The sequence below is a fragment of the Coregonus clupeaformis genome, chromosome 16 (assembly GCF_020615455.1).
Source record: "Coregonus clupeaformis isolate EN_2021a chromosome 16, ASM2061545v1, whole genome shotgun sequence".
In the NCBI taxonomy this organism is placed as follows: domain Eukaryota; kingdom Metazoa; phylum Chordata; class Actinopteri; order Salmoniformes; family Salmonidae; genus Coregonus; species Coregonus clupeaformis.
This window is the reverse complement of record NC_059207.1, coordinates 57,585,738-57,609,146: the sequence shown is the minus strand read 5'-3', so window position 1 is coordinate 57,609,146 and position 23,409 is coordinate 57,585,738. Positions and strand designations below refer to the sequence as shown.

At 43.3% G+C, this 23,409-nt stretch overlaps 2 protein-coding genes across 3 annotated transcripts in view; one reads left to right on the top strand and one right to left on the bottom strand.

The window, feature by feature from the left end:
• Positions 1 to 1,886, top strand: part of LOC121585195 (syntaxin-binding protein 1-like) — a 35,377-nt gene extending 33,491 nt beyond the window's left edge. Inside the window, exon 19 of one of the 2 annotated variants that reach the window (XM_041901618.2) lies at positions 568 to 1,886. In XM_041901618.2, the coding sequence (XP_041757552.1) occupies positions 568 to 641 (74 nt within the window). In that variant the 3' untranslated portion in view covers positions 642 to 1,886. The remainder of the gene's footprint in view (positions 1 to 567) is intronic. The other variant, XM_041901617.1, reaches the window with a different exon arrangement.
• A 6,349-nt stretch (positions 1,887 to 8,235) lies between these two features.
• The window catches only part of LOC121584015 (whirlin-like), a 92,220-nt gene continuing 77,046 nt past the window's right edge, over positions 8,236 to 23,409 (bottom strand). Inside the window, exons 7-12 of the mRNA XM_045225490.1 lie at positions 20,044 to 20,226; positions 18,863 to 19,057; positions 16,825 to 17,617; positions 15,993 to 16,165; positions 15,512 to 15,637; positions 8,236 to 9,226 (exon numbers count right to left, since the gene is read on the bottom strand). Of these exons, the coding sequence (XP_045081425.1) occupies positions 9,032 to 9,226; positions 15,512 to 15,637; positions 15,993 to 16,165; positions 16,825 to 17,617; positions 18,863 to 19,057; positions 20,044 to 20,226 (1,665 nt within the window). The 3' untranslated portion in view covers positions 8,236 to 9,031. The remainder of the gene's footprint in view (positions 9,227 to 15,511; positions 15,638 to 15,992; positions 16,166 to 16,824; positions 17,618 to 18,862; positions 19,058 to 20,043; positions 20,227 to 23,409) is intronic.

Genomic DNA, 23,409 nt, shown 5'->3' with positions numbered 1-23,409 from the left:
TCAGTGGATTGGTTGTTCTCATTCCTTGTGTGTACTTGGTCGGTGATGCTGTCGTCTATTCTGTTTATCTTGCGTGTGGTCTCTGTATCTGTCCTTCCGAGATCTGTTCTTGTGGTGTGCTGTATGTAGACAGTTGTCAAGAGCTCCTTTTTCTGTATTTACAATCCACAAGGCAATATGTCTGTACTGTATTTAGCAATGTAATATTTATTGCACAGATGTTTTTTTAAATTAAGCCTTTTTACCCCTGTATGTTTTTGTCGTTTGGCTGAAAATTACATGGTTTAGAGAAGCAGCAGCTATTGTCATTTCCTGAGTTGCTGCCCGTGCATATCATGTTGACTGGCAGAGAAATGTTATATTTCCCTGAATATGATACTCTTTCCTGGACTAAAAGCTGAACCCCCATGTCTTTATATGGGATTTCTGCTGTCTGTGTATTTCTCTCAATGTCATTCCAATTTGGAACTGTACTGTACCATAATTAACAGACGAGTCCAGTTCAAACTGAGAAGATATGTGTAGGCCTATGTTCAAGTTCTCTCTCTCTCTCGCTCTCTGCTGCAGGATCAACCAATATCTTCACCCCAACACGCCTTCTTCAAGCCCTCAAAGAGATGGATAAGCAAGAAGATGTTTGAGCTGAACAGCTAAGAGCCCCCTGGCTGTAGTTGTCCCTCTCCTAACCTCCAAACTCCCCCATCTGGCATACATGAATAGTAAGGATCCAAGACATAACAAACCCTTCTACTCTATACATAACAGGACAGAAGAAAACAAATGGCAGCATCTATTTCTAACATATCCAAGTCATGTATTCAGATATCATGTTTCAATCGAATTAAATAAGATCCTTCAAAACCAGAGCACCAAGAACCACATAATGTTTGAACTACTGTACATACACCCTGATTTGATTGGATGGAAGAGTAGAGATTGAGTTTGCGCTGGATAACTGTTGATACTATGAGCAGTGGATGTACACTGCCATCTCAGGATGCTGTTGTTGCACTTCCTTAAAAAGGAAGCCAATCAGGAGATTAGATTAGTGTAGGTGGAAATTGAGGAATGATTTTGGCTGGTGATTGGTATAGAGTGCTCATCATATTTCAGATAGTCAGGAATATAAAGGCACCAACTGTGATGATAGTGGGATGGGATCTATGTATAACATTCCCCCCTCAAAAAGATTGATAAGATTCCTGTGTTTCTAAGACTGTCTGTTTTTAGTATCATATAACTTTTGTCTCATTGCTTGTAAACATTCCAGGAACATTGAGCAAAAATACCTATTTATTTTCAGTATTTGGAAAAATAATTTTTGAATTTGGAAACATCACCACCGTTTTAAAATAAGAGACATCTTCCGTCTCATGCAATCAGTAGTTAGTAGAATATATGCCATGCTGTATCAATGTTTTGATGGTGATTATCCTAACTTTGGAAATGCCAACGTGAAGCCGCTCTGTACTAGTGGTAATTTAGCTGTAGTAAACAGTACTGTAGTTGGACAGTGATCAAGCATTGGAAAGTTCTTCCTCTATTAGTTTAGTTGTCTGCCTCTGTTCATTAACATTATGTCACTATATTGATTTGATTTGTTATATCCTCTCCCTGTAGTAGTTATAGTCATTTTCCAGTGCAGTGTTGACATTGTCATGATGCAAACTCATTTGTTGTCATTGTTGTTGTATAGTGATTTGTTAGCTTTCTATTAGAGTGATCTATTATTTATTAAGATATATTAATTCTGTAATACCTGTATAACTTATCAGAATTTGATGCTTGGAAGTGATTTATCACAAACAGTACCCTTTCTGCAAATATCATGTACTAAAGCTCCAATAAAGGCTTCAAATAAAAGTTGATCTTGTACTGTTACATTACTAAATGACTATTGAAATATGTATAGTGCATTCGGAAAGTATTCAGACCCCTTGACTTTTTCCAAATTTTGTTACGTTACAGCCTTATTCTAAAATTGATTAAATTGTTTGTTTTTTCCTCATCAATCTATACACAATAGCCCCATAATGACAAAGCTAAAAGTTTTTTGTGTGTGTGCACATTTATAAAAAATAAAAAGCTAATTAATGTAATACATTTTAGAATAAGGCTGTAACGTAACAAAATGTGGAAAAAGTCAAGGGGTCTGAATACTTTCCGAATGCACTGTATCAGCAAACAGTTTAGTCATTGACGGATGGATGGATTGGACTGCTGCTGATCTGGGAGGCCCCTTTTGAAGTTACAAAAAAGTTATCTGGAGGGTCCAAACAAAATATCTGAGAGACTAGCACATACATTTAGTATGGGGTCCCCTGAACTAAACTGTAAGAGTTTGTGATAGTAGGACTGTAATAGAACTATATTATTGCAGTACCACTTACATACCTGGTCAGTTGTACAACTGAATGCATTCAACTGAGATGTGTCTTCCGCATTTAACCCAACCCCTCTGAATCAGAGGTTAACTGCCTTGCTTAGGGGCAGATCGACAGATATTTATCTTGTCAGCTCGGGGATTCGGCCCAACGCTCTTACCCGCCAGGCTACCTGCCGCCCCATATTGCTGGATAAACATAATCATCACAGCAGGCCGCAGGACTTGGCTTTGCTTTAGACACAGCCAGGGGGAGCCAACATACTTCTACAGCGTTTGAATATTGTGGGGGTTACTTCAAGAAATGAAATAATTTGGGTGAATGGTAGGAGAACTAAATTAATACTATGTTTTGTTCTACAACTGGATACCCAGCAGTGCTGCAGCTTCGACTTGCAGCTATATTTTAATGAGTCACTAATTATCTCCTTACGTAGTGAATGAGTGAATGCATAGCTAAAATAGAACTCCTGCCTGACATAATACAGAAAAGTGCAGTACATCGAGTCATATGTTCTATCCTATTTGATAGCTCTATAATACTAGTCTCTCTGTGGAGCACTGTGAAGGAAGCTCAAGGCCAACTGAACAGTGTCAACCACCCATTTATGGTGACAGCAGAGGAGGCTGGTGGGAGGAGCTATAGGAGGAAGGGCTCATTGTAATAAAATCAAATCACATTTTATTTAAATCACATTTTATTTGGCTGGAATTGAATAAATGGAACGGAATCAAACTTGGTTTCCATATGTTTGATACGGTTCCATTTATTCCATTCCAGTCTTTACAATGAGCCAGTCCTCATATAGCTCCTTCCACCAGCTTCCTCTGGATGACAGTATATTCTTAATTGCCCCTGAGGATGATAAATAAAGTTGTCTTGAAATTAAAATTGAATTGAGGACATTTCAGTGCATCATGAAATGAAAGATATCTCAATAAAAGCTGTATTTTGAAATGTCATAGCTATACAACCAAACCAGGCAATGAGTTGGTCAATCTTTATTCAATTCACTTCAGCATTGCATTGTTATGCACTCTATTGACTTGAGGAATATGTCTCAGGCCTAGATTCAATCAGATCAAGTATTAACCGGTGATAGCCGACACCCGCATAGCTGATGTTTTGCCGGTGTTGGAGATGCAACTGTGTTGGAGCTGTCAAATCGGTGAGCAGCTGCTCGTGATCATTGTCAAGAAGCCACATCCATCCCACTGGCGTTAGAAGTACAGAAGGAGAAAGTGTAGGCTATATAGAAATAATGACGCTCAAACTGAAAATCATTCAACGAAATAATGAGGATTTCTGTCATCCTAATCGAGGTGTAGACTACATCTCACATTCCAGTGTTCAAACGTATAAATAAGGCTGCATGGGATTTCTCTTAATGCGACTCCATACAGCCAATGGCAATGTCCGCTTTAGGTATAATGCCAAAAGCCGCTGGTGGATTTGACAGCTCCGTCGCAGTTCCACCTCCGAAACTGCCAAAACAACCCCTATGCGGATGTCGGATCTGATTGAATAGAGCCCTAAGCGTTTAGTGCAGTAAGCATTTGGTTATGATCGTATGCCTCTAATATTGTGTCAGCTCTGTAGTAGTAAGATACACTATATTACTAGGATATGCTGCTACAGCTATAGTGCTGAAACATTAGCCTGGTCCTAGACCTGTTGGTGCTCTTTTTGTAAAATTTGTATTACGTTTATTTGGCAGGGACAATGCACAACAAAAACATAACAGAGCACTGAGAAATGATGTGTCACACCAGATTTAGCTTATAGCTACTTTCAATCTGTAAGCAACTCCATTGCTGTCATTGTCAAGCCAAACATTGCCATGACAATGAGTGACAGGGAGCTGGCATGATAGCACAAACAGACTAGCACTCAAGCTACTAAAACATTGTCCAGCGTAGTTATTTTTTTTACAACACAGCCTACTGTTGGGTAACAGAAGGCTGGTACAGAACAAGAAAAATGCAAATTGACTGACAATGTATTACCTATAGCAGGTGATGGTGGTGTAATGCTGCATCACTTTTTTACATCACTTTTATCAAAACAATATATAAAACAATACACCAAAACAATGCCAAGAATAGCAAATACTCACGATAACAGTATGTGACATCAGTTAAAATCTAATTGTATTTGTCACATGCGCCGAATACAACAGGTGTAGGCTTTACCGTGAAATTCTTACTTATGAGCCCTTTCCCAACAATGCAGAGTTAAAAAATTACGAAAAGTTAGCTAAATAAAATAATAACACAATAAAATAACAATAATGAGGCTATATACAAGGAGTACCGGTACCGAGTCAATGTGCAGGGACATTTAGCTGACAATATAGTAAGATGAAAAACCCAATGTAAATCTAAAGTAGACTATTTACAAGTCTGCTGCATCATGGCTGCATTTACACAGGCAGCCCAATTCTGATCTTTTGCCCAATTATTGGCAAAAGTGCTGATCTGATTGGTCAAAAGACCAATTAGTCAAAAAAGATCAGAATGCAGCAGACGTAAATAGCCTACTTTAGATTTGTATTGTCAACTGATGTTCACATACTGTTACTGTGAGTATTTGTAATTCGTGGCATTGTTTTGGTGCAAAGATAAACCAATAGGTGATGTAGCATTACACCACCCTCACCTGCTATAGGTAATGCATTGTCAGTCAAGATGCCTTTGTATGTGATCAATCAATCAATACCCAACTGGAACCTGAGCAAATACACTCTGAGCAACTAGTCAAATGAGAGCTACTGTAGAATGTGACAGCAGACACAGGAATAATACTTTGTAGATCTGTTATACTGTCAAACAGTAATGTAATCTGTCACTCTATATATGTCTATATATCTATTTACAGCATATACTTTATATGTGTATATACAATATATATGTATCATGTTTGGACTGTTTGCATTCAAAAATACCTACAAACCTTTTCTCTATGATAATCTGTTATACTCTTATTCAGTCATTTTATACAGTCTTATACGCTTACTACAGTTCATTCAGTTCAAGACATCAATCAACCCCCAATACAACAGCAAGCAATGTGTTGTAAGTACCAAATGGCACCCTATTCCCTATATAGTGCACTACTTTTGACCAGGGCCCATTTGGGAGGTAACTGGTGCCAACCTCCCCATTATGAGTGACAGTATATCCACTAGTATTTTACTACACTAGTATACACTGCTGCGACACACTACATGACCAAAAGTAGGTGGACACCCCTTCAAATTAGTGGATTCAGCTATTTCAGCCACACCCGTTGCTGACAGGTGTATAAAAAAAGAGCACACAGCCATGCAATCTCCATAGACAAACATTGGCAGTAGAATGGCCTTACTGAAGAGCTCAGTGACTTTCAACGTGGCACCGTCATAGGATGCCACCTTTCCAACAAGCCAGTTCATCAAATTTCTGCCCTGCTAGAGTCGCCCCGGTCAACTGTAAGTGCTGTTATTGTGAAGTGGAAATGTTGAGCAGCCGCACACAAGCGTAAAATCACCACACGCAATGCCAAGCGTCGGCTAGAGTGGTGTTAAGCTCGTCGCCATTGGACTTTGAAGCAGTGGAAACGCGTTCTTCACCATCTAGCGGATGCCAGGAGAACGCTACCTGCCCGAATGCATAGTGCCAACTGCAAAAAAGTATGGTCGAGTAGGAATAATGGTTTGGGGCTGTTTTTCATGGTTTGGGCTAGGCCCCTTTAGTTCCAGTGAAGGGAAATCTTAACGCTACAGCATACAATAACATTCTAGACGATTCTGTGCTTCCAACTTTGTGACAACAGTTTGCGGAAGGCCCTTTCCTGTTTCAGCATGACAATGCCGCCGTGCACAAAGTGAGGTCGATAGTGAAATGGTTTGTTGAGATCGGTGTGGAAGAACTTGACTTTTGACCATGTAGTGTACAGTATACAGTACACTCTCTCATACACACAATGTGCATTATGGCTGCTACTGCATCCCCTCCACACCAGCTCCACTAATAGTGAGTCAGTTACCTAGAATTCACAAGTTATTTCTCTGTATAACGATGCATTAGCAGCTCATGGACACATTTCTCTCCCAGGATCCCTCTCTGACTCTTCATTACCATCTCTGATTCAGCTCTACAGCTCAGATGAAGTACCGTTGCTAATTTTCAATATTGTCTCTGCTTTTATCTACTGCAATATATATATATATATATATATATATATATATATATATACACACACACTACCGGTCATTCAAAATGTAGAATAATAGTGAAGACATCAAAACTATGAAATAACACATATGGAATCATGTAGTAACCAAAAAAGTGTTAAACAAATCAAAATATATTTTATATTTGAGATTCTTCAAATAGCCACCCTTTGCCTTGATGACATCTTTGCACACTCTTGGCATTCACTCAACTGGCTTCATGAGGTAGTCACCCGGAATGCATTTCAATTAACAGGTGTGCCTTCTTAATCCGTTAAGTCCATATTATGGAAAGAACAGCTCAAATAAGCAAAGAGAAATGACAGTCCATCATTACTTTAAAACATGATGGTCAGTCAATACGGAACATTTCAAGAACTTTGCAAGTTTCTTCAAGTGCAGTCGCAAAAACCATCAATTGCTACGATGAAACTGGCTCTCATGAGGACCGCCACAGGAATGGAAGACCCAGAGTTACCTCTGCTGCAGAGGCTAAGTTCATTAGAGTTACCAGCCTCAGAAATTGCAGCCCAAATAAATGCTTCACAGAGTTCAAGTAACAGACACATCTCAACATCAACTGTTCAGAGGGGACTGTGTGAATCAGGCCTTCATGGTCGAATTGCTGCAAAGAAACCACTACTAATGGACACCAATAAGAAGAAGAGACTTCCTTGGGCCAAGAAACACGAGCAATGGACATTAGACAGGTGGAAATGTGTCCTTTGGTCTGGAGTCCAAATTTGAGATTTTTGGTTCCAACAGCCGTGTCTTTGTGAACGGATGATCTCCGCATGTGTATTTCAAACCGTAAATCATGGAGGAGGTGTTATGGTGTGGGTTGCTTTGCTGGTGACACTGTCTGTGATTTATTTAAAATTCAAGGCACACTTAGCCAGCATGGCTACCACAGCATTCTGCAGTGATACGCCATTCCATCTGGTCTGGTCTTAGTGGGACTATCATTTGTTTTTCAACAGGACAATGACCCAACACACCTCCAGGCTGTGTAAGGGCTATTTGACCAAGAAGGAGAGTGATGGAGTGCTGCATCAGATGACCTGGCCTCCACAATCCCCCGACCTCAACCAAATTGAGATGGTTTGGGATGAGTCGGACCGCAGAGTGAAGGAAAAGCAGCCAACAAGTGCTCAGCATATGTGAAAACTCCTTCAAGACTGTTGGAAAAGCATTCCAGGTGAAGCTGGTTGAGAGAATGCCAAGAGTGTGCAAAGCTGTCATCAAGGCAAAGGATCGCTATTTGAAGAATCTGAAATATAAAATATATTTTGATTTGTTTAACAATTTTTTGGTTACTACATGATTCCATATGTGTTATTTCATAGTTTTGATGTCTTCACTATTATTCTACAATGTAGAAAATAGTAAAAATAAAGAAAAACACTTGAATGAGTAGGTGTTTAAAACCTTTGACCGGTAGTGTAGGTGTATGGATATGGAAGTGTATGAAAAGTGATTCTTAATGTAATCATAAGATTCACCATATAGCCAATGAATACATTAAATTAATCAATACTGTATATCATGAACACCAAGTATAGAAAACGAACTGCCATTATAAATAACAAATGGATGCAAGTCAATTAATACAATCCATTTAAAAATGTGATCCTCTTACATACAGATGACCTAGTGTTATAAATAGCTCTAAACCTCTACCTCTTAAAGGTGTTTCAGTGCTATATACAATATATACTATATACAATATATAGGGTGTTCATAAAACATTACAGAAATGATACAAAACAAGTATTTTAGAGATGGAATAAAGGTATAGTTCGACTAAGATTAGATAGAAATGATATCAATTTTCAAAGCACCAGCTTGGTATAACCACTTCCAGGGGAGAGCTCCTACGAATGGCAGACCTATTGGAGAGGAGCGAGCAGGGACAGTCAAAAGCAGCTACATGGAATTACATCATTAATGTCATCACAGCATTGATATTTTAGTTATAAGCTGTGATTTCCAAGATTTCAGTTCAATGCTATTAGTTTTATTGGTGGGTTCTTCTTATGTTCTATTAGGTTATATTGGTGAGTTATTATTAGGTTCTATTAGGTTCTATTGGTGGGTTCTTCTCAGGTTCTACTGGTGGGTTCTTCTTAGGTTCTATTAGGTTCTATTGGTGAGAGTTCTTCTTAATGCAGAATGTCATGAATTTTGGCAATATAACTCTACATGCCAAGCCTGGTTGGGATCTACAGCCAAAGTGGGAAAGGAGAACTGGCTTAGAAGAGACTAAGATAGATTGTCTTTATTAACACTCAGACCTCTCCCTCCTTCCGTTCTCTCCTTCTCCTTCCGTTCCACCTCTTTAAAGTGCAAAGTCCTGCTAAAGCCCCTGCAGGAAAACAGGAACAAGCATTTCAGTCCGTTTTCTTCTGTCTGGTGGCTAATGAATACGACCCTGCTAAAGGCTCTGCAGGAGGGCTGCGTTTAACTCTGTGACGAGGAAGTCAATGTGGTCCCTCTCTTTGGACTTGAAGGCCTCAGCGATGATGCAAGCAGCGTCCTGGTGCTCCCGGCCCCTCAGGGAGACACCATTCACTTCCAGAATCACCTGACCCACCTTCAGCTGCCCACAACCGTGTGCCGAGCCCCCCTTCTATGAGAGAGAGAGATGTAGGGGAGAGCGAGAGAGGGAGAGGGGGGAGAGTGACAGAGAGACAGAGGGGGGAGTGAGAAAGGGGCGAGAGAGAAAGAGATAATGAAGCATCAATTAAATAATCACTTTTGTAGACAGGATGTGTCCTTGTGGCAGAAATAAAGAGCTAAAGAGAGAGAAGATACAAAGCGAAGAGGAGAACGTTGTTGTGGTTTCAAGGAAAGGTGAGAGACAAAATACAAAGGTAGAGGCTCTTCTGATTTATTGTCAGAAGAGGTTGAGGGGAGGAATGATATAGCGCTTTGTTCCAGGTGGCCTTCTATCAGTCAGGACAAATCAGGACAAAGACATCAGGGTAGAGACATCAGGCTAATCAAATCAAATCACATTTGATTTGTCACATGCTTTGTAAACATTAGGTGTAGACTAAGAGTGAAATGATTACTTACAGGTCCTTTCCAACAATGCAGAGTTAAAGATTACAAATTATAATACCAAATATAAATAGTAACACAAGGATTAAATACACAGTGAATAACGAATAACAGTGAATCACTGTGAATCACTCCTATCATCAACCAGGCATTGCGCATCAGAAGGAGCAACATCACATTTACATTTACGTCATTTAGCAGACGCTCTTATCCAGAACGACTTACAGTTAGTGCATACATTATTCTTTTTTATTTTCATACTGGCCCCCCGTGGGAATCGAACCCACAACCCTGGCGTTGCAAACACCATGCTCTACCAACTGAGCTACCTCCCTGCCGGCCATTCCCTCCCCTACCCTGGATGACGCTGGGCCAATTGTGCGCCGTCCCATTGGTCTCCCGGTTGCGGCCGGCTACAGCAGAGCCTGGATTCGAACCAGGATCTCTAGTGGCACAGCTAGCACTGCGATGCAGTGCCTTAGACCACTGCGCCACTCGGGAGGTGGCGCAACATCTGATAAGCCATGGATGACTCCTCAAATAAAGGAGCTCATTGTCGATAGGCTGAGAGCTTTCCAATCAGAGGACGACAGTGAGTACAAGAGACTGGGCTCCAAAGTGGCATACCTGGGGTGGCAGGTAGCCTAGTAGTTAAGAGCATTGGGCCAGTAACCGAAAGGTCTACCATTCTGCCCTTGGGCAAGGCAGTTAACTCCCACAACAACTGCTCCCCGGGCGCCGATGACGTGAACGTCGATTAGATTCAGAGGGGTTAAATGTGAAAGACGCGTTTCGGTTGAATGCATTCAGTTGTGTAACTGACTAGGTATCCCCTTTCCCTATCTCATCCAACATGCTAAGGAGAGATCCGGTACTAGGAGGATGAAGTCTCATCTCAGGACCAAGGACAGCGGAAACTGGTCCATTAAAAAGCTGATGGGAGCTCCAGAAGACCAGAGTGAGAGATATGACACAAAGACACAAGAGTGTGAAACCCTGAGTCTTCACTTCTCTTCTGTGTGGAAGGACACCACATGTAACATCCCAAGCTCGGAGGTTGAAGACAGCATATTAGCAAACATCACTACTGATACCTACAGTATTGGACAGGTCAAGATGCTTCCTTTCAAGGTGAACGGGAGGAAAGCAGCTGGCAAAGATGTAGTGGGGTAATATTTGATATATGCATATTATATATCCCTCACATGGGACTCATAATAAGACTAAGCAATTAGCCTATTAAAATGTTAATCTGACTCTAAAGATAATTAAAATATACAAGCAACCATTAGGCAATGAGTTGACGTTGACTAGCAAGAATTGGTCTGAGAATTGTCTATATCAAAAGGTAGATATTTAAGTGATAACGCCCGAGAAGCTGGTGTTTGGAGGATATATTGGCACAGGTGTAGTTAGACCCGAGACGAAGTTGAGGGCCGGCAAACCGTGCCAATATATCTTCCAAACACCGGCTTCGAGGGCATTATCACTTTTATACAACAGGTTACCAACATATTGAAATAATGATTGACATATTTTCATTAAAAAACTTATTTTGAGGAATTTATTCATACTATTTCATCCTTCCACAATATATAGTCCCGACACAAATATAGGGTTGCTAGCCAAGCCAGCTGGTTGTTCGTTCTATCGGTTCTGTTGCCAGAGAAGGTACCCAGTCGTTCAGTCTTTTTGTTCTGTGTCTATGGACGTGACCCAGTCATTCGTTCAAAATGTTTCTATTGCCATACTGTTCTATTGCAATGTTCTTATCCCTTGCTTGCTAGCTAGCCAACTACGGCTAAATTACAGTCACGCCAAACAGTGCAGCCAGAATAACAACAAAGTAGCTACATTTGCATTTGTTTAAGCTGTTTTCTAGTGATATTTATTTGGATACATCCATAACAATGAGCTAATGATGCCCGATTTCACCTTAAAAGAAAATGTGCTCTCTCGTCAGGACACTGTTGTTCAAGAGCTAGCCAACAACAGAGCTAACACAATCACTTCAAACTGAAGCTGGAAAGACTGCAAACTAGCTGCACTTCGTTTCGCTTTACCTGTTTTGTATTGATAGTTATTTGTATATATCCATAAAAATGATGCCGATTCATGATTTCGACTGGTAGAGAAAAGCTGCCTACCCCTCTATCTCATCCCGACTCCTGACACGTTCATCACTATGGGACAGCTGGAGATTGAATTTGAATATTGAAACAATGTTGCAAATGTCGGAAGACATCGGTGGTAACTTTAACCAATCAGCAGTCAGGATTAGACCCACCCGTTGTATAATTAATGAACATTGTATAATTAATGGATTCACATACAAGGCATAAAGCTTAAGTTACTAGCATTAAGAAGCATTACAAGGCATTATTCCAAGCATATACAGTACATTCTAAGGTTCATTTACAAGAAAAAGCATGAACAAATAGATGCCTAGTAGCCTAGGAAATGAGAATTGATCATACAACCTTCCTCCATGGACTGGAAACAGGATAAGAGAGAGAACAAAGGCATAAATGGGGATTTTCACCAAACCACAAAGATGGCATCCCTGCCTGGATTCTCAAGACATACAGTGAGGAGCTTGCCCCTGTTTTGACCCATTTGTTCAATGCTTGCCTAAAAGATGGACATTTCCCCCACTGTGGAAAGACTCACTAGTCTGTGCAGTACCCAAGAAAGGCAAACCACAGTTCCCTCACGACTATCGTCAGATTATCGTCAGATCAGTTCCCTCAGGACTATCGTCAGGACCTTCTGAGCTGTAATGGAAAGGTCTATGAAGGAATTCTGAAGGACCTACTACTACAGGAAACAGAGTCTGCAATTCACGGTTTGGCTACTCAGCCATGAAAACCCATTTCATGAAGCTCCAGACGAACAGTTCTTGTGCTGACGTTGCTTCCAGAGGCAGTTTGGAACTCGGTAATGAGTGTTGCCACCGAGGACAGATTACTTTTATGCGCTACGGGCTTCAGCACTCGGCGGTCCCGTTCTGTGATCTTGTGTGGCCTACCACTTCGCGGCTGAGCCGTTGATGCTTGTAGACATTTCCAATTCACAATAACAGCACTTACAGTTGACTGGGGCAGCTCTAGCAGGGCAGAAATTTGAATGACTGACTTGTTGGAAAGGTGGCATCCTATGACGGTGCCATGTTGAAAGTCACTGAGCTCTTCAGTAAGGCCATTCTACTGCCAATGTTTCTCTATGGAGATTGCATGGCTGTTTGCTTGATTTTATACACCTGTCAGCAATGGGTGTTGCTGAAATAGCTGAATCCACTAATTTATAGGAGTGTTCACATACTTTTGTATATATACAGTGCCTTGCAAAAGTATTCATCCCCCTTGGCGTTTTTCCTATTTTGTTGCATTACAACCTGTAATTTAAATTAATTTTTATTTGGATTTCATGTAATGGACATACACAAAATAGTCCAAATTGGTGAAGTGAAATGACAAATATTAATTGTTTCAAAAAATTCTAAAACATAAATAACGGAAAAGTGGTGTGTGCATATGTATTCACCCCCTTTGCTATGAAGCCCCTAAATAAGATCTGGTGCAACCAATTCACTTCAGAAGTCATGTAATTAGTTAAATAAAGTCCACCTGTGGGCAATCTAAGTGTCACATGATCTGTCACATGATCTCAGTATATATACACCTGTTCTGAAAGGCCTCAGAGTCTGCAACACCACTAAGCAAGGGGCACCACCAAGCAAGCAGCACCATCGGCAGGGACTGGGAAACTGGTCAGAATTGAAGGAATGATGGATGGCGCTAAATACAGGGAAATTCTTGAGGTAAACCTGTTTCAGTCTTCCAGAGATTTTAGACTGGGACGGAGGTTCACCTTCCAGCAGGACAATGACCCTAAGCATACTGCTAAAGCAACACTCGAGTGGTTTAAGAGGAAACATTTAAATGTCTTGGAATGGCCTAGTCAAAGCCCAGACCTCAATCCAATTGAGAATCTGTGGTATGACTTAAAGATTGCTGTACACCAGCGGAACCCATCCAAGACAACCCCCCCCATATCACAGTTATTGCAAGTAGACCCATCTTCAAAATAGTTATCCGCTATCAGCAGAATCAGTGCCAGGAAGAAAAATATGAGTGTGGGATGTAACAACACTAATCATATCACCCTAACAACAATTATAGTGGACAGCAGAAGTAGTCCACACTTAAGTTGAAGCACCCCGCAATCTACCTTCATTACGACAGTAGGGGGAAGGAATTCCAACTAACTAACTATGTTTACTCTTTGGAAAGCAATGGCACTCTAGCGTTATGCAATAGCTGCTGCAGAGCCTTGAAATTGGCTGTGCCTGCCATGGCAACCCCATTGCGTGACAACCTATTGTTTATCATCTTCTTTGCACCAAATCCCCAGATGTGTTAAGGCTCCATATCATTAAGTCAGTAAAACAATAAAATCCCATTATTGTTGACTGTCATATCCTGAAATAACCTCTTCAACCATGTCACTTATAATTCTCTATATGGCCATTCAGAGCCTACCTAATGTCTGCGTGTCAAATAGCACCCTATTCCCTATGTAGTGCACTACTTTTGACCAGGGCCCATGCACTCTTAGAAAAAAGGGTTTCAATAGGGTTATTTGGCTGTCCCCATAGGAGAACCATTTTTGGTTCCAAGTAGAACCCTTTTTGGTTCCAGGTAGAACCCTGTGTGGAAAGGTTTCTACATGGAACCCAAAAGGGTTCTACCTGGCACCAAAATGGGTTCTTCAAAGGGTTCCCCTCTGGGGACAGCCGAAGAATCGTTTTAGGCTCTAGATAGCACCGTTTTTTCTAAGAGTGTAGGGACTATATAAGCAGGAAATAGGTTGCCATTTGGAAAACAGCTATTGACTGTTACTGAATCAGAGACAGTACCATTAAATGGTGGGGGGAAATTATTGGACTAATGAGGCGACGTGATATCCCTGCTGTGTTGATAATGGGCGGGCAGCGACTGTTGTGTTAGATGAACCTATAAATGAGTGGGATTCTGCCCAACAGGACTCTATTGGACTACTGAGATGTATGGGGGCTGTTCATGAGGAGCCATTGATCTGGAAATCTCTGTACCGTCACACAAACACCTCAAGGCTGTTCTTGAGAATAATATGTAAATACACATGTAAGTCCTCTCACAATGACTATGTCGGTCCACTCACACCTGAAAACTAAAAATGAAAAAACGTGTTCCTTATTGGACAAGTTCAGGTAGACCCTCCCTGTTTGGGTTTGCTTCCGTTTCGTTCCTAGTGAATATGGGCCCTGGTGACCTGAATAGATCATCCAATCCAAGACTCCTGAGACTAACCAGGTGGTAGAAAACTTTCTTCAACAAAGTTACAAATCCCCAGGAGAGAATCCTTGACCTGCTTTGAGATTCTTATCAATGCAAATATACGCTGTTATTACGCACATAAACAGATGCTCGGGGGAAAGTCACATTTAGGATGAAAGTGAAAATGGTAATGCTGTCATTTTTTATGCTTGCTGTTATGCATATTGCACTCATGAACAGTACAATACGTATAAGTATGCATATGCGCACACCTTCAGGCGCAACATGGGGGGGGGGGGTCTACATCCACATAGGATGAAGTAGTTCTTACTATTTACAGACATCACAGTACGAAAGCCCTGTGTAGTCTTCATCATGCTGCATTCATGTTCAGAGTTATCCTAAATGTAGGAGTATGATAAAGTGATGCAGAATCATCTCCTTTTACCCAGAGCCCCATGAGCCCTGGTCAAAAGTGGTGCACTATTTTGGGACTAGAGTGCCATTTGGGATGCAGAGTCTCTCTCTCTCACCTGTATGGTGACGATGCGTGGCAGCAGCTGGCGTGTGTTTGCCCCTCCCTCTATAGCGATACCCAAAGTATTGGCATTCTTTACCACATGTACCAGGGTAGGGGTGGCCACTGGAGAGACAGGATGCTGCAGGGAACACAAGAATACATCATAGAATGAGGACATAGAAAGAGGACAAAAAGACATAAAAACAAGACATACACTATGGTCAAGGGATGGACAGGCACTGAGGGTACTGAAATAAAACGTGTGGCAAACCATGACTTTGTGAAAACGCAAAACAGAGTGTTGTGAAACTCAGAGATTTATGAATGTCATGTTGTGCGTCCCAAATGGCACCCTATTCCCTAGATAGGGCACTACTTTTTACCAGAGCCCTATGAGCCCTGGTCAAACGTAGTACACTACATATGGAAAAGGGTTCCATTTGAGAACCCAACATGTTATTTCTGTTGTGATATGGGCCCTTGGTGGCCCTCACCTGTTTGGATGCCTGTGCTGCAGGTCCCTGGGCCCCTCGGGACTCCTGTGTGGCCTGGTTCTTACTGGGCCGAGGACTGCTGTCTTTACTCAGCCCTCCTGCCTCAGCAATATCCACCCCACTGTCCTCACTCAGAGTCTGACCACTGTCTGACAGCTGGGACAATGTGGCGCCTGGATACACAGAAGAAATAGATTGGATTATATATACACTGAGTGTACAAAACATTAGGAACACCTTCCTAATATTGAATTGCACCCCCTTTTGCCCTCAGAACTGCCTCAATTTGTCGGGGCATGGACTCTACAAGGTGTCGAAAGCGTTCCACAGGGATGCTGGCCCATGTTGACTCCAATGCTTCCCACAGTTGTGTCAAGTTGGCTGGATGTCCTTTGGGTGGTGGACCATTCTTGATACAGATGGGAAACTGTTGAGCGTGAAAAACCCAGCTGCGTTGCAGTTCTTGACACACTCAAACTGGTGCGCCTGGCACCTACTAACATACCCTGTTCAAAGGCACTTCAATCTTTTGTCTTGACCTTTCACCCTCTAAATTGCACACATACACAATCCATGTCTCAATTGTCAAGGCTTAAAAATCATTCTTTAACCTGTCTCCTCCCCTTCATCTACACTGATTTGATGTGGATTTAACAGTGGCATCAATAAGGGATCATATCTTTGACCTGGATTCACCTGGTCAGTCTATGTCATGGAAAGAGCACGTGTTCCTAATGTTTCGTACACGCAGGGTACAAGCATGTAAAGCGATACACACACAGAAACACAGGCAGGTTTGCACAAAAGCACATAGACACACATTGACCTTTACCTCTCTGCTGGGGCTGGGGCCTGACCTCAGCAGTCAGTCTGTGTACATCTGCCATGACACATTGACCTCCCTGGCTGAGGGAGGGAGAACAGGGAGAGCAGGGTCTGTCTGGGCTACAGGGGGGTGGCCTCAGCACAGCGAGAGTGGGACAGGGGGAGGGACAGGGGGACAGACATGGGGAGAGACCAGGGGAGGGACACGGTGAGAGACAAGGGGAGGCAGTCTTAGGGGAGGTAGCACGCTTCTCATTGGAACAGGATCTGAAGATGGGGTGCTTGATGGTCGTCTCCTTGTTTGGAGGAGCAGAGGGGAACCACAAGGGGTTGTGATGAAGGGAGCCGGGGCAGGTATGGTGGCCAGAGCTGGGGCAGCCTTGGTGGGGGTGGTGGTGGTGGGGGTTGTGGTCAGAGGTTGGGGTGGAGATGTGGAGGGAGTTTTGGCAGGTGTGGTGAAGAGAGTTTATGGATGTCTGATGACCAGAGCTTGGATAGGCACTGTGGTTGGTGCCAGGGTTGGGGCTGTTTTGGTGGCCAGGGTTGGGACAGGTGTGATGGAAGTCAGAACTAGGGGAGGTGGAGGTTTGGTGGTTGGAGGAGCTGAAGGCTTTGAGGGATTTGTGGTGACATTCCTGGTGTAGCCTGGTGGGGGCAGTAAAGATCAGGCCAGACTGGGAGTGTCTGGATGAGGGGCGCTTGGAAGGGTCCCTCTCCCTGGGGTATCTGGTCTGGGTATGGCCGGGGGGAAGAGAAGGCTTGAAGGACGGAGGAGATTCAGCTGTAGACTGCACTTCTTTCTAGAAACACAAAATGACATTGTTTGTACAGAAAAGTTGTACAAACAAACATTACAAACTCAGTCGAAGGTCACCGAAAATGTTTTTTTAATGGAGAGAGTCACCTTCAAATCCACATTCATGCCTCACCTTCAAATGCATTGTACACAAAGATTAGCATTTAAGTCTAATTTGCCACTCATGCACATAAAACCTGACTATTATTTCCATCAGACCAGAACAACCTCAAACTTATACAGACTCACCAATGTAATGTCAGGTAGAACATTAGTGCATGCCCCTGGATCTTGCTCTACACTGTCACCATGTGAGCACTCATGCTGAAAGAGACACAAGGTTTTGTGTGTTACAATATGACTTCACCTGTTTACTTTAACTTATCATTCAAAATAAACAGGCCCAGCCATATATTCACTGACCTGCATCCCAGTGCAATGCTGTATGACAATAATGTGCTGAAACATTAACCCTGAACCGTGACTAAAGACTTCAATTATCAATTAACACAGGAAGTTAATTTAGTGCATACAATATAAATTAGCTGCAATTACTTGTTTACTAAGGGTGTGATTTTACAGCTATAGTAATAGGATGTCAACGAGGCCAATTATACAAGCAGAGAGTGGACCATGGTAATCACCAAAACCAGCCAACCAACAGAAAGCAACACTGTTACCTTGGACCATGGGGAAACTGACACACACACGCGCACGCACAGTCGCACGCACACACACACACACACACACACACACACACACACACACATAATCTCCACTGGCACCCTATTCTGTATACTGCATTACTTTTGACCAGAGCCAGAGTCTGGCCAAACGTATAGCACTAAATAGGGAATAGGGTGCCATTGAGGATACAAACACTTTTAACAGTTTCTATTACAGGGTGGCTGGGCCTCAATTGGATGGTTATAGAGTGTTTTGTAGAGTGACTGTGCCCTGGCAGAATGAGGTCCCATTCAACTGATCTGGGCCACAGTGATTCAGTGAAACATCAACGCTACACTGGTACTGCAGCTCAGTAATCTCATCTGAAATCGCTGCTCTATTTAATTTGACACTGGCGACAGATCCAATTGATGACAGAAAATATTTTTAAAGGATGCCTGGAGGAAATCAAACACACACGCACCATAGACTCGAATAGGCACACATGCACATACCGGGCCCATGGGGCTCTGGTCAAAAGTAGTCCACTGTATAAGGGATAGGGTGTCATTTAGGGTCAAACCTTTCCCGTGGTGGGGTTGGAGTGGTTGTGGCTGGCTGAGGGCTCTGTGTGTACACAGCGGCTGTGTGGGTGCAACGTTCCTTTTTCTCCATGCCAGGCCTTCAGAGCCTCCCTCTCACGGTGCAGCACCAGCCCATCATACAGCTCCAGGTCCTGGGGAGCCACCAGGCTACGTACCTCAGACAGCAGGGATAACTGTAGCGGAGAAACAGTCAACAAGGCCCAATAGAGTTACATAAATGCCCTATTATAGTTACATAGAGGCCCTATCGGTTACATAGAGTCCCTATAGGTTATATAGAGTCCCTATAGGTTATATAGAGGCCCTATAGGTTATATAGAAGCCCTATAGGTTATATAGTCCCTATAGGTTATATAGAGGCCCTATCGGTTATATAGAGGCCCTATCGGTTACATAGAGTCCCTATAGGTTATGTTATATAGAGGCCCTATCGGTTACATAGAGTCCCTATAGGTTATATAGAGGCCCTACAGGTTATATAGAAGCCCTATAGGTTATATAGAGGCCCTACATGTTATATAGAAGCCCTATAGGTTATATAGAGGCCCTACAGGTTATATAGAAGCCCTATAGGTTATATAGAGGCCCTATAGGTTATATAGAAGCCCTATAGGTTATATAGAAGCCCTATAGGTTACATAGAGTCCCTATAGATTTCATAGAGGCCCTATAGGTTATATAGAAGCCCTATAGGTTACATAGAGTCCCTATAGGTTATATAGAGTGCCTATTTGACATAGAGCAGGTGCTGGATGTAAAAAAGTGTTCAATAACAGGTGAAAAGTGGACACCACACACTGCATTATGCTCCCAATGGGAATTTATTAGACAATGTTTTACTTTCGAGCACTAGGTTTTCATCATCTCCTTTGACAAATGAAACTGGAGAGAGGACAGGAGGAAGAATGGTGGACAGCTAAGACAAGGAACCACCAAAATAACATGTATGCGCATTTTGTGACTGGGTGTCCAAACGGTTGTAGAGACACCATCTTCAAGAGAGAAAAGTATCAACCATAAGATGAGGCAGACGCCCAGGCTGTATCCCAAATGGCACCATATTCCCTATAGTGTACTACTTTTGACTAGAGCCCTATAGGGAATAGGTGCCATTTGGGATGCTACCACAGATGTGCTGTCTCAGCAGGCGTTACAGTACCTTGGCGTGGGTGTTGAAAAGTTCAAACAGGGCCATAGCCAGGGGCTCCAGGCTGATGTGTCCCTCCTGGTACTCCTGCAGGTAGTAGCCCATGGTCTGCCTCTCTGGGTCTGTCAGCAGCAGGAAGGCCTGCTCCTCCAGAGACACCTTGGAACCTGGGTGCCCCACACCTCGACACACTGACTGTATCGAAGGAGGGAGAAGAGAGAGAGCAAGAGAGAGAGAGAGAGAACAAGAGGGAGAGAGAGAGAAAAAGAGAGAGCGAGAAGAAGAGAGAGAGATAAATAATGAATGTACACTTTTAGAAATAAGGGTATGGTTAGGATACAGTATTGTTCCCTGAGGTACAAAAATATCTAAATACACAGAATGTTCCTTCAGAGGTTTAATCTCACATGAGACTGTTAGGTACTGTACCTTTTAGGATACATGTGCTGATAATCTAGTATAAATGGTACACTATTTTGAATATAAAGGTACAATCATCACACAATCTCACAAACCACGGCCATCATTAACATATTTCCCAGCGTGCTCTATTTCAGGTTGATTTTTAGGATTGTTTGTTTCAGTAAGTGTGTTTTTGCATGCACAATGATTGATTGATCTTATGCTACACAAAACTAAATAATTTACATTTTTATGTACTAATCCTAGTCTGGTAATAGTTGGACTAACCAGGAGTTATGGCCTTATGATATATGTAATGTCATAAAGAATTAAAAAATATATTTTCTTAGGCACTCACTTGGTGAAGGTTACAGCACTGAAAGCCATTGAATGCAACAACCATGTCTGTGTCACTAGCAAACACAGTTGCTAGTGACATAGCTTGAAATGCACCTGGGGAAATTTGCTAATGAGGCTTTACACCCTACAGTGTTAAATCAGTGCCCCAAAACCTTTTTAGAGGTACATTTTTGCCATTTAAAAGGATCAAAACAGCTTTATCACTGTGGTGGTACCATAAAAAAGGCAAATTTGTACCTTTTTCAAAAGTACGCTTTTGTACCTGTACTGTATTGTCCGCTAAGGTACACTATTGGCTCTTTTAAGGTATGAACCGTAAGGGTACAATTAAGTAACTATAACTAAAGGTACAAAGGACATACCTTAGAGGGTACCGCTACAGTGACAAGCGTTTGTACCCCTTTAAGAAAAATCTCAACCTTTATTTCTGACATGCTGACCAGACCGGATGCGTTGCGTGCGTGAGCGTTGCAAAATAAATGTACACATACATGCTATTCAATCATTGCACCCACACTGCTCGGGCAGTGGCCAGCCTCTGTGTGGCCAGGCGATAAAATAGAACTTGGTGACCCCTCCTTGTTCGGGCAGGTTTCGGCGTTCGTCGTTACCGGCTTACTAGCTACTGCCGATCCCATTCTCATCACTCCACTTGTCATGTCTTGTCTTGTCAATCACACACACCTGGTGCTCATTCCCCTAGTTAGTTTGTGTATAAGTGTTCCCTCTGTTCCCCTTGTCTTTGTGAGTGATTGTTTCATTGTGAGAGCGAGTAGCTCGGTTGAGCTACTCTTCCTGTTGTTATTGCCAAGGTGGAATATTTCCCTTGTGATAGTTTCGTTTTGACGCTGGGTGCATTTTATTTATGTAAACGGAATAAACTCTGGACTTTGGTGTTTTACCTCCTGCGCCTGACTCCTTCATTCACACCTCGTCACAGAATCACTCACCTGCATAATGGAGTCAGCAGGAGAAGACCGCATGCCTGGAGTTGTGGCAAGGGTCCAGGAGCATTCATCGATGCTGGCCAGCTTGGGGGAAGCGATGTATCGGGTTCTTCAGGTAATAGAACGCCTGGAGAGGAGAGGACCCGATCTATCGAGACCAGCTGGTCAACCGGATCCAGCCACCTACACCTCAGCCCCTGGAGGGATCCAGATATCCCGGCCACCGGCGTTTGATGGGACGGCAGCGCGATGTAAGGGATTTCTGCTCCAACTAGAGCTGTATTTCTCCAGCATCAGGCCTGCGCCACTGGAGTGGGAGAAGGTATCCGTCCTCGTTTCCTGCCTTTGTGAGAGAGCCCTAGAGTGGGCCAACGCAGTGTGGAACGAGGGAGGTGCCGCGTTGGAGGACTACAGGGAGTTTGCTCGCCTCTTTCGGGCCATTTTCGATCACCCGTCTGAGGGTCGAGAGGTGGGCGAACTACTGGTCCATCTGAGGCAGGGGACGAGGAGCGCACAGGACTACACGCTGGATTTCCGGACGCTGGCAGCGGAGTCCGGGTGGAACGAGCGGGCCCTGATCGACCATTTCCGGTGCCACCTAAGGGAGGACGTCCGACGGGAGCTAGCCTGCCGTGATGCCATGGTATCGTTCTCCCAACTGGTGGACATGGCCATCCGGCTGGACAATCTGCTAGCAGCCAGAGGACGTCCTGGTAGGGGTCTGCCCGTTCCCACTCCAGACGACTCTGACCCCGAGCAGATGGAGCTGGGGGGAGCCGCCGGTCGAAAGAGCGCAGGAGGACAGCGACAGTGCCACTCTGGTGGCACGAAGGGACAATCCACCTCACGTCGTAGTCAACGTTCCTTTGGGTCTGGAGGCGGTAGGCAGGGTACTCACGCATCACCCCAGGTAACGAACACCCAAATTTGTTCAGAGCCCTTTGCGACGCACTGTACCTTATCTATCTCCTTTCCCGATCACCTGGTAGTTTCCCAGTATAAGGAGCTAGTCGATTCAGGCGCAGCTGGGAACTTTATGGACAGGGCATTCTCACGCCGTCTAAGTATTTCATTGGTTCCCCTATCCATTCCACTCCCCATCAAAGCACTTGATAGTCGACCATTAGGGTCCGGGTTTGTTCAGGAAGTTACAGCACCAGTCACCATGATTACCCAGGAGACTCATTGTGAGCAGATCACTTTTTTTTTATTATTGAGTCCCCTGCTTTCCCTGTGGTATTAGGTATCCCTTGGTTAGCACTCCACAACCCCACCTTCTCATGGCCGCAGAGGGTTCTCACGGGGTGGTCGCGAGAGTGTCAGTGTAGGTGTCTAGATGTTTCCATTGGTGCAACCACGGTGGAAAGTCCAGACAGCATTCTCCCTGAATACCTCGATTTGGCGCACACGTTTTCAAAGACGCAGGCTACCAAGTTACCACCTCATTGGGAGTGGAATTGCGCGATAAAACTCAGGGTAGATGCTGTACCTCCCAGGTGTCATGTGAACCCCCTGTCGCAGGCTGAAATGGAGGCTATGGAAACACACGTCACAGAGTCCCTGCACCAGGGGTATATACGTCCCTCCACTTCACCCGCCTCCTCGAGTTTCTTCTTTGTGAAGAAGGAAGACGGCGGTCTGCGCCCTTGCGTTGATTATCGACAACTGA